The sequence below is a fragment of the Carcharhinus amblyrhynchos genome, chromosome 8, assembly GCF_965287045.1.
Source record: "Carcharhinus amblyrhynchos chromosome 8, sCarAmb.v2.hapA, whole genome shotgun sequence".
Lineage (NCBI taxonomy): Eukaryota > Metazoa > Chordata > Chondrichthyes > Carcharhiniformes > Carcharhinidae > Carcharhinus > Carcharhinus amblyrhynchos.
Window position 1 is genome coordinate 29,338,950 of NC_137331.1, and position 12,917 is coordinate 29,351,866.

The following is a 12,917-nucleotide window of genomic DNA, read 5'->3' on the forward strand; positions in this document are numbered from 1 at the left end:
TTGTAATAATGGTTTGAACTGAAATGTGGGATAAACACACAACTAACAATACTTAAAAATTTCGCAATTCTGCAATGATTCAAATTTATCAAGCCTATTCTTCCTGCACCTCATTATAGCCATGAATATATCATATTTAAAACAGCAAGAACACTTCAGGCATAAACTGTTACGAACCTCAAGATTGCAGAACTTATTTGGGACCGCGACATGAATTTAGGGTAAAATGAAGGAGGTCATATGTCTGTTATGAAATCTGCCTAAGAACAGTCTTGAGTGAAGGGACCATTGAAGATTAAAGGAAGGGCCAAATCACTTTGCTGGGAAAAGGTACAAGGTGTACAAACATGGAAACAAAGGCAGCAGCATTTGTGTTGACAGTGGTTCGACACTAGTTTCCAAAATCTGAGGAAGGAGTTGAGAATGTTGGGGTATAAACCATTACGTTTTAAACAATCCATTTATTTCCAAGATAGAATAGATTTGGGGTCTAAAGAGTAGCTAATCAGCATTTCTACCTGAATACAAAGGCCATGTGCTTCACATTGTCATGGAGATGATCTTTGAAAGGAGAACGGTTTCAAAGGCACCCCTTAAACACTTGGGCACATCTGGAAAAGTGCGAGCAGCTACAGGTCAAAAGTCTTTATGGTTCAGTGTGCTACAGAGCGGAGCTCACAATCAGACTGAAAAGACCAAATTCATGAGGATTTGAAACAAGGCTGTGCATAGCTTGCACTAGAGGGAGAATGTCCAAGAAAAACCCTTACTATGAAAGCAGTTCTGGGATTAAGAGATTCCAGGCTGAGAAAGGTAAAGAACATTCTTAAACTAGTGACCCAACTTTAGATGTATGGGCTTCACTAAAATAGTGGTGAGTTTTGGTGGGATCAACTGATTTAGTTTACTGTATGGCCTTTAGGTGCGCACAAGCTGCATTTAATGCCACACTTACATATCCCTGCAAAAGGCTTGTACGCTTAAATGAACAGTCTAAAATATTTTAGAACATTAAAACAATTGAGTGCGTGTTTCTGTAAATTTGAATTTTATCCTCGTTTACAATTACTACTGTAAGACAAAGTACACTATTTGTCCTTGTACAATACCTTGGTCAGGCTTCTGTTGGAATAAAGAATCCAGTCTTGGTCATCTCATATAGTGGAATGATACTGACACTTTGAAAAGGGTGCAGACAAACACTGTCAAGTAAATTCCCCACTTAAAGCTTCTTAATTATCAAGATAGGCTCAATGAGCTGGGAATCTACATTTTAGAGAAGCATAAATTTGGGATGATCTGATCAAAGTTTCTAAGATGATGAATAGATGACTATTGAGTTCACGGCCTGCTCCAATTAGCAAGGACCAATGGTCATAATCTTAAGTCATACAAGTTTAGATGTTACAGAGCGAGTCTCTTCCCAGCTCACACAATAGACAAATTCCCTACTTGCGAGAGCTTGCTCAGTTTCTGGCTGGAACAGAAATTCTGAAGATGGGCACTACATACAACTATCAGAACTAAACTGATCACCTAATCTATTTGGTGGAGTGTTCTCAATGAAGAATGTTTCAATTCTTGTACCACCATCTCCCAAACTGGCCTAGATTTTCCAACCATCCCTGATCATACGGTTTTGGGTGGGGTGGGGGGTGGAGCGGAATATATATATTTTAAAATTCTACTGGAATGAACAAAGGGGAATGAGAGGATCTTTTCCTGTCTGTCATTGCCCATATGCTCAGCAGGGAAACATCAATTTTTAAAATAACACTAAACAGCAACTAGCAAGAAAACAGACCACTTGAACGTAGTTGTGGTTCCTATGTAAATACAGACACATTGATAACAAAACACTGAAATTGTGCCCACTAACAACACCACGCAAAATGTTCAAAGACTAAAGGAGATTATTAAGTGGAAAGATAATGCTCTCAAGTTTCTGTTCAAACAGTTCACCATGGAAGGTTTTTGAAAAACAGAGTGGCATGGTTTTTATCTTGTACATGCTATTGAGATATATCCAGGTCTCTGGTTTGCCTACAACTATAAAAGAAGCAATAGTACACTAAATTATTTGCTACTCTTACCACAGAAGTAAAAAGTACTTTTTTGAAAGCACAGGACAAGGAGATACACCTAGAAAAATTTAAAAAGCTTGTAAAATTATCTTGGCTTCAAAATACCTCTTGATGAGCCTAGTCTGGAGAGAGAAGAGCGACGGAAGGAAGGATAACCAAAATAGCTGATATCTTCAGAAAACATAGCATCAGCATCTATGATGACACTCGGGTGTGCAGAATGGATATCTGCATCCAGTAATGACATAAGGTCCTCTGAGAAGGGAACATAGCAATGTCAATAGTACAAAAGAAATACCAAATAAGTTTGTTCAAAAAAATTACATTGGTAATATATATTCCCTCAATATAAAAACTAGCATTGAAAAGCATAAATGGAGCACAAAGGGTCTTTATCATACAAACTTTCTCCGAAGAATTCATAATACTCTACCCAATTTAAGCACAATAAGACATCAAATGAACATAAGAACCAAGAGCAGGAGTAGGCCATCTAGCCCTTCGAGCCTGCCCCGCCATTCAATAAGATCATGGCTGATCTGTCGTGGCTCAGTTCCACTTTCCCGCCCTCTCCCCATAACCCTTAATCCCCTCGCTTATCAAAAACCCACCAACCCACGTCTTAAAAATATTTAGCAAGGCAGCCTCCACCACTTCAACGGGCAGAGAATTCCAGAGATTCACCACCCTTTGAGTGAAGAAGTTCCTCCTCAACTCCGTTCTAAATCGCTCCCCCCTTTATCTTGGGGCTGTGCCCCCTAGTCCTACTGTCCTTTCTGAGCGGGAAGAGTCTCTCCACCTCTATCCTACCCATCCCATTCATCATCTTATACGTCTCAATGAGATCTCCCCTCATTCTTCTAAACTCTAACGAGTACAAGCCTAGTTTATTCAGCCTCTCCTCATAGCTCAACCCCCTCAAATCCGGAATTAGCCTAGTAAACCTCCTCTGCACTCTCTCCAAGGCCAAAATATCCTTGCGTAAGTGCGGCGACCAAAACTGCACACAGTACTCCAGCTGCGGCCTCACCAATGCCCTATACAGCTGCAGCAAGACCTCCCTACTTTTATATTCAATCCCCCTCGCTATGAAGGCCAGCATCCCATTCGCCTTCCTGACCACCTGCTGCACCTGCAGGCTGGGTTTTTGCGACTCATGCACAAGGACCCCGAGGTCCCTCTGCACCGTCGCCTGCTGCAGTTTTTCGCCACGTAAGTAACAGTCCTTCCTACCATTATTCCGACCAAAGTGGACCACCTCGCACTTGCCAACATTAAATTCCATTTGCCATTTCCTGGCCCATTCGCCCAGCCTATCTAGATCCTTCTGCAGACTCTCCACACCCTCCACGCAATTTGCCGTTCCACCAATCTTGGTGTCACCAGCAAATTTCGACACCATACAATAGGTTCCCTCCTCCAGATCATCTATATAAATGGTAAATAGCTGAGGCCCCAGCACCGACCCCTGGGGCACTCCACTAGTGACCAACCGTCAATCCGAATAGCACCCATTAACCCCCACTCTCTGCCTCCTATTAGACAGCCAATCCTCTATCCACGCTAACACCCTACCCCCAACTCCATGCCCCCTTACCTTCTGCAATAACCTCTTGTGAGGTACCTTGTCAAACGCTTTCTGAAAATCAAGACCACATCCACCGCCCTAGACACATCCTCATAGAACTCCAATAAATTTGTCAGACACAACTTCCCCTTAAAGAAACCGTGCTGCGTCTGCTCTATCAAGCAATTCCCCTCAAGATGCCTCGCTATTTCCTCCTTGATGACAGATTCTAACATTTTACCTACAACAGACGTTATACTAACAGGCCTATAATTCCCCGCCTTTTGCCTGCCACCCTTCTTAAACAACGGCGTAACATTAGCCGTTTTCCAATCTTCCGGCACTTCCCCGGAATCCAGCGATGTCTGGAAAATAACCACCAAGGCATCCACTATCACCTCCGCCATTTCTTTCAGAACCCTCGGATGCATTCCATCCGGTCCTGGGGACTTGTCCACAATCAGTCCCTCCAGTCTGCCCATTTCTCTCATTAAAATGCAAGATGCTCATCTAAACTATTTGTAGGAATTTTGTGAAATGGAGACATTATATTTGAAAGACTGCAGTTATTTTGCACACAATGAGCTTTAGACAGTTTTTGCAAACAAACTTTTTGTCGAACAAACCACATCTTGGAGGGGGAAGGGAGCTTGGTGGTCCGATTTACAAAACTCTTCTGAAACAGCAATTTTAGATCTGAATACGAATATGGGTTGGCACTTAATGTCTTTGATATACACTTACGAGACCCATAAAAACAAACTAAATGTGCTCTTCCAAGGATGCTCCTATTTTCACATTTCACAAAATTCCAAGTCTGCTAACAACAGAAGTAAATATAAAACTTGAACCTGAAAGCCCAGTATCAAGCTCACAAACCTCCAGGTAAATATGATTCACTCGCTGTATCATCGCCATCGTCTCCATCTTCATCATCACGGCTAAGCAGGTTGTTTACAGCAAGGTTAACATCCAAATTAGTCCTCTGCAGTTCCCGAATTATAACACTTCTGGATTTGCCTTGCAGTACCACTTGTGCCTGTTTACAAGAAACAAAGACTCAGCAGCAGTATACAAAGAATTCCATTTAAAAGGATGCAAAATATTAGTTTAAGTTTCTAAAGGAAAGCTCGTAGAAAATTTACAGACACTTGAGAAGATGACAAGTTTTCTGAAGATGGGCAAAATATGGCCGACATTTGAAATAAAATTAGAAAATGCTGGACAACACTCAGGCATATCTACATTTCTTGAATTCTAGCATTCCCCAGTGTTCCACCAGTGGTGACCATGCCTTCAGTTTCCAAGGCACCAAGCTCTAGAATTTCATCCCAACACCTCACCCCTTCATATTTCTCCTTTAAGAGATTCCATTAAATCTAACTCTGACAAAGCTTTTGGTCACCTCATCCAATATTGCATGTGGCCCACTGTTCATTTTATAATGCTCCTGCAAGCACCTTGGGATGGTTCATTACAGTAAATGTGATATAAATACAAGCTGTTGTTAAAGTACTCAGCACGTTAGGCAACATCTGTGCAGAGACAGAGTGGTCCCAGGTAAACAACCTGAAATGTTAACTGTACCTCTCCACAGATGCTGCATGACCAGAGTATTTTCAGCATTTTGTGTTTTTCTCTCTAAATAAAGAACTGCTGCCATAGTTGCTCAATTGAAAATAAGAGAAAACATCAAGTGACGATGAAAGCGAAAGCTTTAATGTCCAGGTATTAACTTTTATCTTAAGCTATTTTAATAATTTATGTGCTGAATTCGCCATTCAAGATCATCAAGAAACAAGTGTGTAAAGAGCTCAGCTTCCAACTATCCATTTAACTTGGCACTTAGCCTTTTTAAAGTAAAAATGCCTGGGATTTGGGCATCACTGGAAATTCCAGCTTTTACTGGCCATCCAAAGATGCCTCAAGGAAGTGATAGAAGGCCATTTTCTGGAACCAGTCAATATGAGGCACTTTCACAATGCTGTTGGGGAGCAAGATGCATATTTTCAACAGTGATGATAAATGATCCTGAAAAGCTGCATCATGCCACTGGCAAACACTAAAAGAATGCAATCAAGCCATCACTGAAAATATGCAAAGCCAGAAATGAACAATGTCCTTCTTTCAATTATACATGCATTTCTCAGATGTCTGCACTACTCATTTAACCAAGATGTGCATCAAGGTGCACTTGCACAACAACTACTCGATGTGGCCCATGTAATTCTGTCATTGGGGAATTTACCCCACTTGAATTGAAAGACAGATCCAATGGTACTGTAAAACTATGAAAACACAGTCATAAACTTAGACGTGCCTAGTTATTCAAATTTCAGTCCATGGCATCATTTTCTGGCTTTCACATTCCTCATTAGCTGGGAAGATCTAAGCAAGGCAAATGAAATCAGCATTATTGGGCTTGTAGAACAATGTGAGCCAGCAGTCAGCAGAGATGTAGTTTCTTCCTTTCATCAAACTAACAATCATAACCTCGTTGGGTCGTCATCTCATCTCCTTCAGTTGCTGGGTCAAAATCCTGGAACTCCTTAGTAGCAATATGGCTGCTCCTGCACACAAGGACCGCAGCGGTTCAAGAAGACAGCTCATTCCCACCTTCTAGTGAAATTACAGATAGGCTCCATATGCTGGCATAGTCAGCCACATCCACATCCCAGGAAAGAGCTTTTTTTTAAAAACAAAGCTTCTGAAGAAAACAGCAACACAATTTACAGCAATACTGCAAAAGCCAGAGCATCTTTCAAGCAGGAGTGCTGTAAATTAAGTGAAATGCTCAATAATTCATATCTGTTCCAGTTGCTACGAGTGTATGTTATATCAGCATGTCACTTCCAGTTTTCATAGCAACAGAATCTACATTGGATACATACTGGCATGAAAATAGAATTGACTAGTTCAAAGAAGCATTGAAAGTTCAAGGTACTTAGCACAGTTAGGTTATAGGGTCAGAGTTTCAAGCACAAAAACAGGCTCTTCGGCCCATCATGTCTGCACCAATCTATTCTAATCCCATTCAGAATAGCTGGAAAGCACATGGTCTAGTATGCTATGGTGTTTCAGGTGCTCATCTGAATGCTTCTACCACCCTTTCAGGCAGAGTTCCAGATTCCCACCACCCTCTGGGCATAAAATGTTTTTCCTCAAATTTCCTCCAAATCTTTCCCCCATATCTTAAATATATGCCCCCTGGCTACGAACCCTTCCAATGAAGGGAAAAAGTTCCTTCCTAACTACCCTATGTCCCTCAATTTTGGGCACCTCGATCAGGTTGCCCCCTCAGCCTTCTGTGCTGCAAGGAAAACAATCCCAGCCTAACCAGCCTCTCTTCATAGCCAAAATCCCATGTCACCAGAGGCTGGAATTGAACCTGGGTCCCAGACCTGAGGCAACAGTGCTAACCACTGTGCCACCCTCAATCAGGTCCTTTCCTCAGCCTTCTCTGGTCTACAGCAATCCAAGCCTTTCCAACCTTTCTTCGTGCTCAAATGCTCCATCCCAGGAAACGTCCTGGTGAACATCCTCTGCATCCTTTCTATAGTGTGGCAATCAGAATTGCACATAGTACTCTAGCTGTGGCCTAACAAGTGTTTTATACAGCTCCATAATAACCTCCTGATCTTATATTCTATGTAAGAAGTCTTACAACAGCAGGTTAAAGAAGTTTAACCTGCTGTTGTGAGACTTCTTACTGTGCTTAACCCAGTCCAATGCCAGTATCTCCACATCATGCTTATATTCTATACCTTGGCTAATAAAGGCAAATATCCCACATGCTACCTTATCTATCTGTCCTGTTGCCTTCAAGGATCTGTGGACATGCACCCCAAGGTCCTTCTGATCCTCTGCACTACTTAATGTCCTACCGCTTATTGTATATTCCCTTGCCTTGTTCGAACTCCAAATATGCAAAACCTCACACTTAAAGGTTAAATCCCATTTGTCACTGTTCTCCCCACCTAACAAGCGTGTCTATACCATCTGGTAATCAAAGGCTTTCCTCCTCACTATTTATCACACCAATTTTCATGTCATCTGCAAACTTACTGATCAGACCCCATTTTCACATCTAAACCATGAATGTACACCACTAGGCACAGCTTCCAAAAACAACCTTCAATCATCACCCTCTGCCTCCTTTTAGTAAGACCATTTTGGATCCAATTTGTCAAACTGCCCTGGATCCCATGGGCTGTTAACTTCTTGAGCAGAGTCCCATGTGGGACCCTGTCAAAAGCCTTACTGAAGTCCATGTAGAGTACATCAACTGCACTTAATGCATCTAAACATCTAGTCACTTAAAGAATTTCAATCAAATTTATCAGACATGATCTCTCCTTGACAAAGCCATGCTGACCATCCTAGATTAATCCTTGCCTCTTCAAGATTAATCCTATCCCTCTGAACTTTTTCCAATAATTTTCCAACCATTGATGTTACTGTCTTGTAATTACTTGGTTTATTCCTACTTCCCTTCTTGAATAATGATACCATATGAACTGTCCGACACTCATTTATTTTCAATTCCCCTGTAGTTTGTATACTCTTCTGGGGCTTCCATTGTTTTAAAGCCCCCTACATACACCTTCAGCCTCCATTTTCCCCCTTATACAATCCTATATATTCCTTGACATTTAGGGTTCTCTGGACTAGTTGGTCCTGACCTACACCTTTACAGGAACATGTTGGCCCTTCCTTTAAGAAGGGCTCCACTGCTCTGATGGGATCTTCCTACAAGGAACTGCTCCTCGTCCACTTTGACCATATTCTGTCCTATCATCTTATATATGGTTACTATCACTCTAAACTTACTGGCTTAAATTACCACTAATACAAAGTAATTTTGATTCTTAAACATGCTTCATATCCCATACTATCAGCTGTGGTTATGAAAAAGTACAGCAAAACCGCTAGCCTCGGACGCATATTACAGCCTTCTAAAGCTTTTTCAAATGACAATTCTTAAAAGGGCCAGTGCAGTATTCGGACCTTTTCACGTTTAATTTTAAACAATATTTTGTACTTTCTAAATTTGAGCACCATCTTTTCACCAATTCTACCATGCTATCATTTCTTACTACTTCTTAAACTAAATACCATGAAATTGAAATTATCAAAACACTTTTCACAATCTCAGGACATCTGAAAACACTTAATCACTAGTGGTACATGATCAGAATATGTTCACTGTTGCAGGAAAATATATCTTTAGTCTAGCAGCTATAAGATAAACACTGAACATCACTTTCATCGATCTAATCGACTGCTTTGACCATGTGAGCAGAGGCAGTCTATTTAACCTGCTGAGACTGCTCAACGTGCTCTCCTCTTTCCATTTCGATACGATGAGAAGGTCAGATATGATGAGGCAACAAGATCTGCAGCAGATCAAACAGGATTATATTCTGGCACTCTGTGGCATATTCTTCTCTTTGTTCTTGCAGAATGTGTCTATTACTTCACAGAACTGTTCAAATCTTGCTCGCCCAAGAACCAAAGCAATTTGCGCTACACTGACAATGCCGCATCAACCTGCCACAGTTAAGGAACATCAATTGCATTAAATGGACAACCTTAATCACACCTGTTACGTGTTTGGTTTGACCATTATCAGGAAGATAGATGTCACGATTCAGAGTGTTGCTAGTATTGACAATGTGACACTGGAGGTTGTTGACTGATTCACATTTCCACATTGATGATCCATAATCACCTCCAACTGGTCACTTCATACAGAAATCAACATATCCAATGCAAAAACTGCAGCTGTATCACCCAAGCAAAGAAAGAGCATGGAACAACAGCAACCCGACAGATCACCAAACTGAGAGTCTACCAAGTCCATGTGTTCAGCACACTCCTTGATGGTGTTCAGACCTGGACAACATAAACTGGACAAAAGAAATGTTGAAGAGTCTCCAATTCCATTATCTCTGACATCTTAGTAAGACAAGGTCTCCAGCTCCGAGATCATGGATCATGGTAATACCATCAGCATATATTCATTGTTAAGCCAATGACATCTGTGCTAGCTTGGCCACTTTGATTGGGGACAGAGCCATCATCCATTCGAAGACCATCTGTCTGGCGAACTGGCAACTGAATCACAACCTCCAGGGTGCCTGCAACCAAGGTATGAAGGTGGCTCACACTTATTGGGAGAATTGCCAATGACCACAACCTCCGATGGCTGGCTGTTGCGAAGGGCTTCAGAAAAGGCAAACAGAAACAAAGTGGTCTGCTGACCCCAAGAAATTGGCCTCTGTTTTCTCTGGGCCCATGAATCATGCACCTTCCCAACCCAGTGTTTTCCTCTGCAACAAATGTGGCAGAGATTGCCATGCTAGCGTGAGGCAATTGGGGGATAATTTTTGTTACTTAAAATACATATGACCAGTTTTTATTTAAGTTCACTATTCAAAATGTTGTTCTTCAGGAAAATATGGTCAGTAGGTGTCAGGAACACTGACCCAATACTGGACTGTTATAAAAAGGCTTTTTGGCTGTTGTCTTAGCCACAATGTTTCACAGTACAAGGAAAATAAAAGAGAATTACAAGTCCAGCAACAGGGAACTTTCTGAAACCTATTGATACACCAACTTTTATAAAATAATAGCAATAATAGGAGCAATTGGGACATAAACTATATACTCCTTTGTCTCTTGTTCACATACGCAATGGGCTAAAAAATCTTTGCACAGGCCAATTATTATTTTAATTTTGCTTTAAGATTGCACATAAATTAGTTAGGTCATGACAGACACAACCATAGCCAAAAAATATTTTTCAAATTTTATGGAGAAGTGTAAAATTGATAACACCAGGGCAAGATTTTGTATCCTTAATAGAATTTAAATCTCAATACCAGTTGACAATAATTGAATCCAATTATTACAAAGGGACCCTTGGGTCAACTTACAAATCTTAATGCATAGTTCATCACTGAACTCATTTAGTCACACTTTTAAATTCATTGTTCGAATCTCACTGTTAGTAATATAATAAAAGGTGCTGCTAACCTTCTCAATCATGCTTCTATCATTGGAATTTAATGTTCAATATCTTAGCTTTAAAATTTTTAGCTCAACTTTTCAAGTTAGACCATTACTTTTGAGGCCAAAATTCTTTTGTCATTCTGTCCCAATTCCTTTTCATTCAATTTCAGGTTTCCTTCCCCCAAATCTCTCATCAGTGCCCACTGAGGTTCCTTCTAAGCTGTACAGATGAAGAACCGCAAAGTGCACCAAATAGGCGCCACACAAGTTGGCAGGAACAACGGTACCAACCCAACTTAATTATTTAAAACCAATTCAAACCTTTGCCTGTCCTGATGGAATAAATTTACTTTGTCTAGCAGCTGCTGTCACATTACCTGAGAGATAAGTTCCTCTGGAATGACTGATGCTGGTATAACTGGCTGTGGCTGACTTCCCAAAAGTCCAGATCCTCGATCACGACCAGTACGTATCACTCTAGTCTGCCTCCTCGAATCTCTTGCCCCTGTCGATGATCTCCCCGAGGCCCCACCACTCACTCCAGAACTCCAACGGCTCCTGAATGTGCAATTCATGAAGTCGAAGTTAGTTGAACTAATATAATTGGAATTAGAAAGGGGTGAAAACGAAGAATCATACAAGAAACCTGTGAACACGAGAGATTTTTCCAGGAGCAATTTATGCATAATTTACTCAGAAGCTTCATAGCTTTTAAATAGCAATCGGTAGAAGGTTAAAATAATGCATCAGCCAACCGCAGCTTCAAACAAGTGCTTTTCTTAGCCTGGACAAATGAACTGCAAATATGAAATTCAAACATGCATTAAATAATGGGGACCTTTTGGTCAAAACTTGTTACTTAACAATTGGTCTATCAGTCAACGAATGTTGCTAATGAAAAACAATAATAAAAAAAATACAGCTGTAGGCAGGGCAAAGAAAATTTAGAAGATAGAGATAATCTTGCAGAATTAAGGCAACGTACAGACTAACTATGTTTCTATATGGTGTCCTGCCAAGATATGCACATTTTTCAATGCAAGTATTCAGCTATAACTCAAGGAGCAAATTCTTCCGGATGGAGGAGGTATCTTGATCATGCGTCTAAAAGTCATGGCAGCAAAGTGGCACAATGGTTAGCACTGCTGCTTCACAGCATCAGGGACTGGGTTCAATTCTGGCCTCAGGTGACTGTATGGAGTTTGCAACTTCTCCTCGTGTCTGTGTGGGTTTCCTCTGGGTGCTTCAGTTTCCTCCCATAGTCCAAAGATGTGCCGGTTTGGTTGATTGGCCATGATAAATTGTCCTTTAGTGTCAGGGCGATTAGGGGAGTAAATATGTTGGGTTATAGGGATAGGACCTGGATGGGATTGTTGTCAGCGCAGACTTGATGGGCCAAATGGCTTCCTTTTGTGCTGAAGATTCAATGATAAAAATGGGGAGCAGGGAGGAATCAATATCCTTGGTGGATATTCCAAATTGGGATACAACCCATGGTAAACCTACACTAGACTATTTTTGTTAAAGAATTCTGGTTTAAGTTAAGTTATGAGAATATTCAAGTGCACATCGAAGGTTCCATACAGGAAAATGTGGAAAGTAATGGCTGAGAGCTTGCAACACATCAGATAACATCCAACTCTACTTAGAAATGATTCCTTTTGTAGCTATTGTAGCTACCTTCTCATGTATGTTTATGACAGTAGATTTTGGTAGTTCAAATTTTCACATTAGTATGTTATTGACAAGTATACCCATTATTTTATAGTCATGTTAAATCCCATTTCACAAATCATTTACAATGCTTCACAGTTGGAATTGTTAATGGATGCACACTAAATACTTCAAGTCATCTGTTTGCACATGAACAGCATAAAACATTTATTGCTCTGCAAATCTTAAGATGTGTGGCAGTGTTAGAAAAGCAGTCACCAGAATCCCCATTCATGAATTGAAAAGAATATGCTTGTGCAAGTACCATTTCATTGCCACTACATGTCCAACTGAATTGTTAACAAGTAATTGGTAATGTACACTAGTAACATTTAGCAGCAGAAAGCCCATACACAAGGGGAAACCAAGCATCCCATTTTAGCTGTGAGGAATGATAAGTCACATTCCTGAATGCATCAATACATGCGCTATAAATAACAGCTAAAATTCACAGCAAGCAGTTTTCAAAATAATTTTTAACCACCCTAGTAAAGCACATTTCTTTGGCACATGGGTTGACTTATAGGTCATGTTGACCT

General features: G+C 40.7%; 1 protein-coding gene across 6 annotated transcripts in view; it reads right to left on the reverse strand.

The window, feature by feature from the left end:
• Positions 1-12,917, reverse strand: part of ubr5 (ubiquitin protein ligase E3 component n-recognin 5) — a 140,865-nt gene that overhangs the window by 92,012 nt on the left and 35,936 nt on the right. For all 6 annotated transcript variants that reach the window (XM_080193823.1, XM_080193825.1, XM_080193822.1 and 3 more), the window contains 3 exons: positions 11,043-11,223; positions 4,531-4,690; positions 2,190-2,339 (listed from right to left, as the gene is read on the reverse strand). In XM_080193823.1, coding sequence (XP_080049949.1) covers positions 2,190-2,339; positions 4,531-4,690; positions 11,043-11,223 — 491 coding nt within the window. The remainder of the gene's footprint in view (positions 1-2,189; positions 2,340-4,530; positions 4,691-11,042; positions 11,224-12,917) is intronic.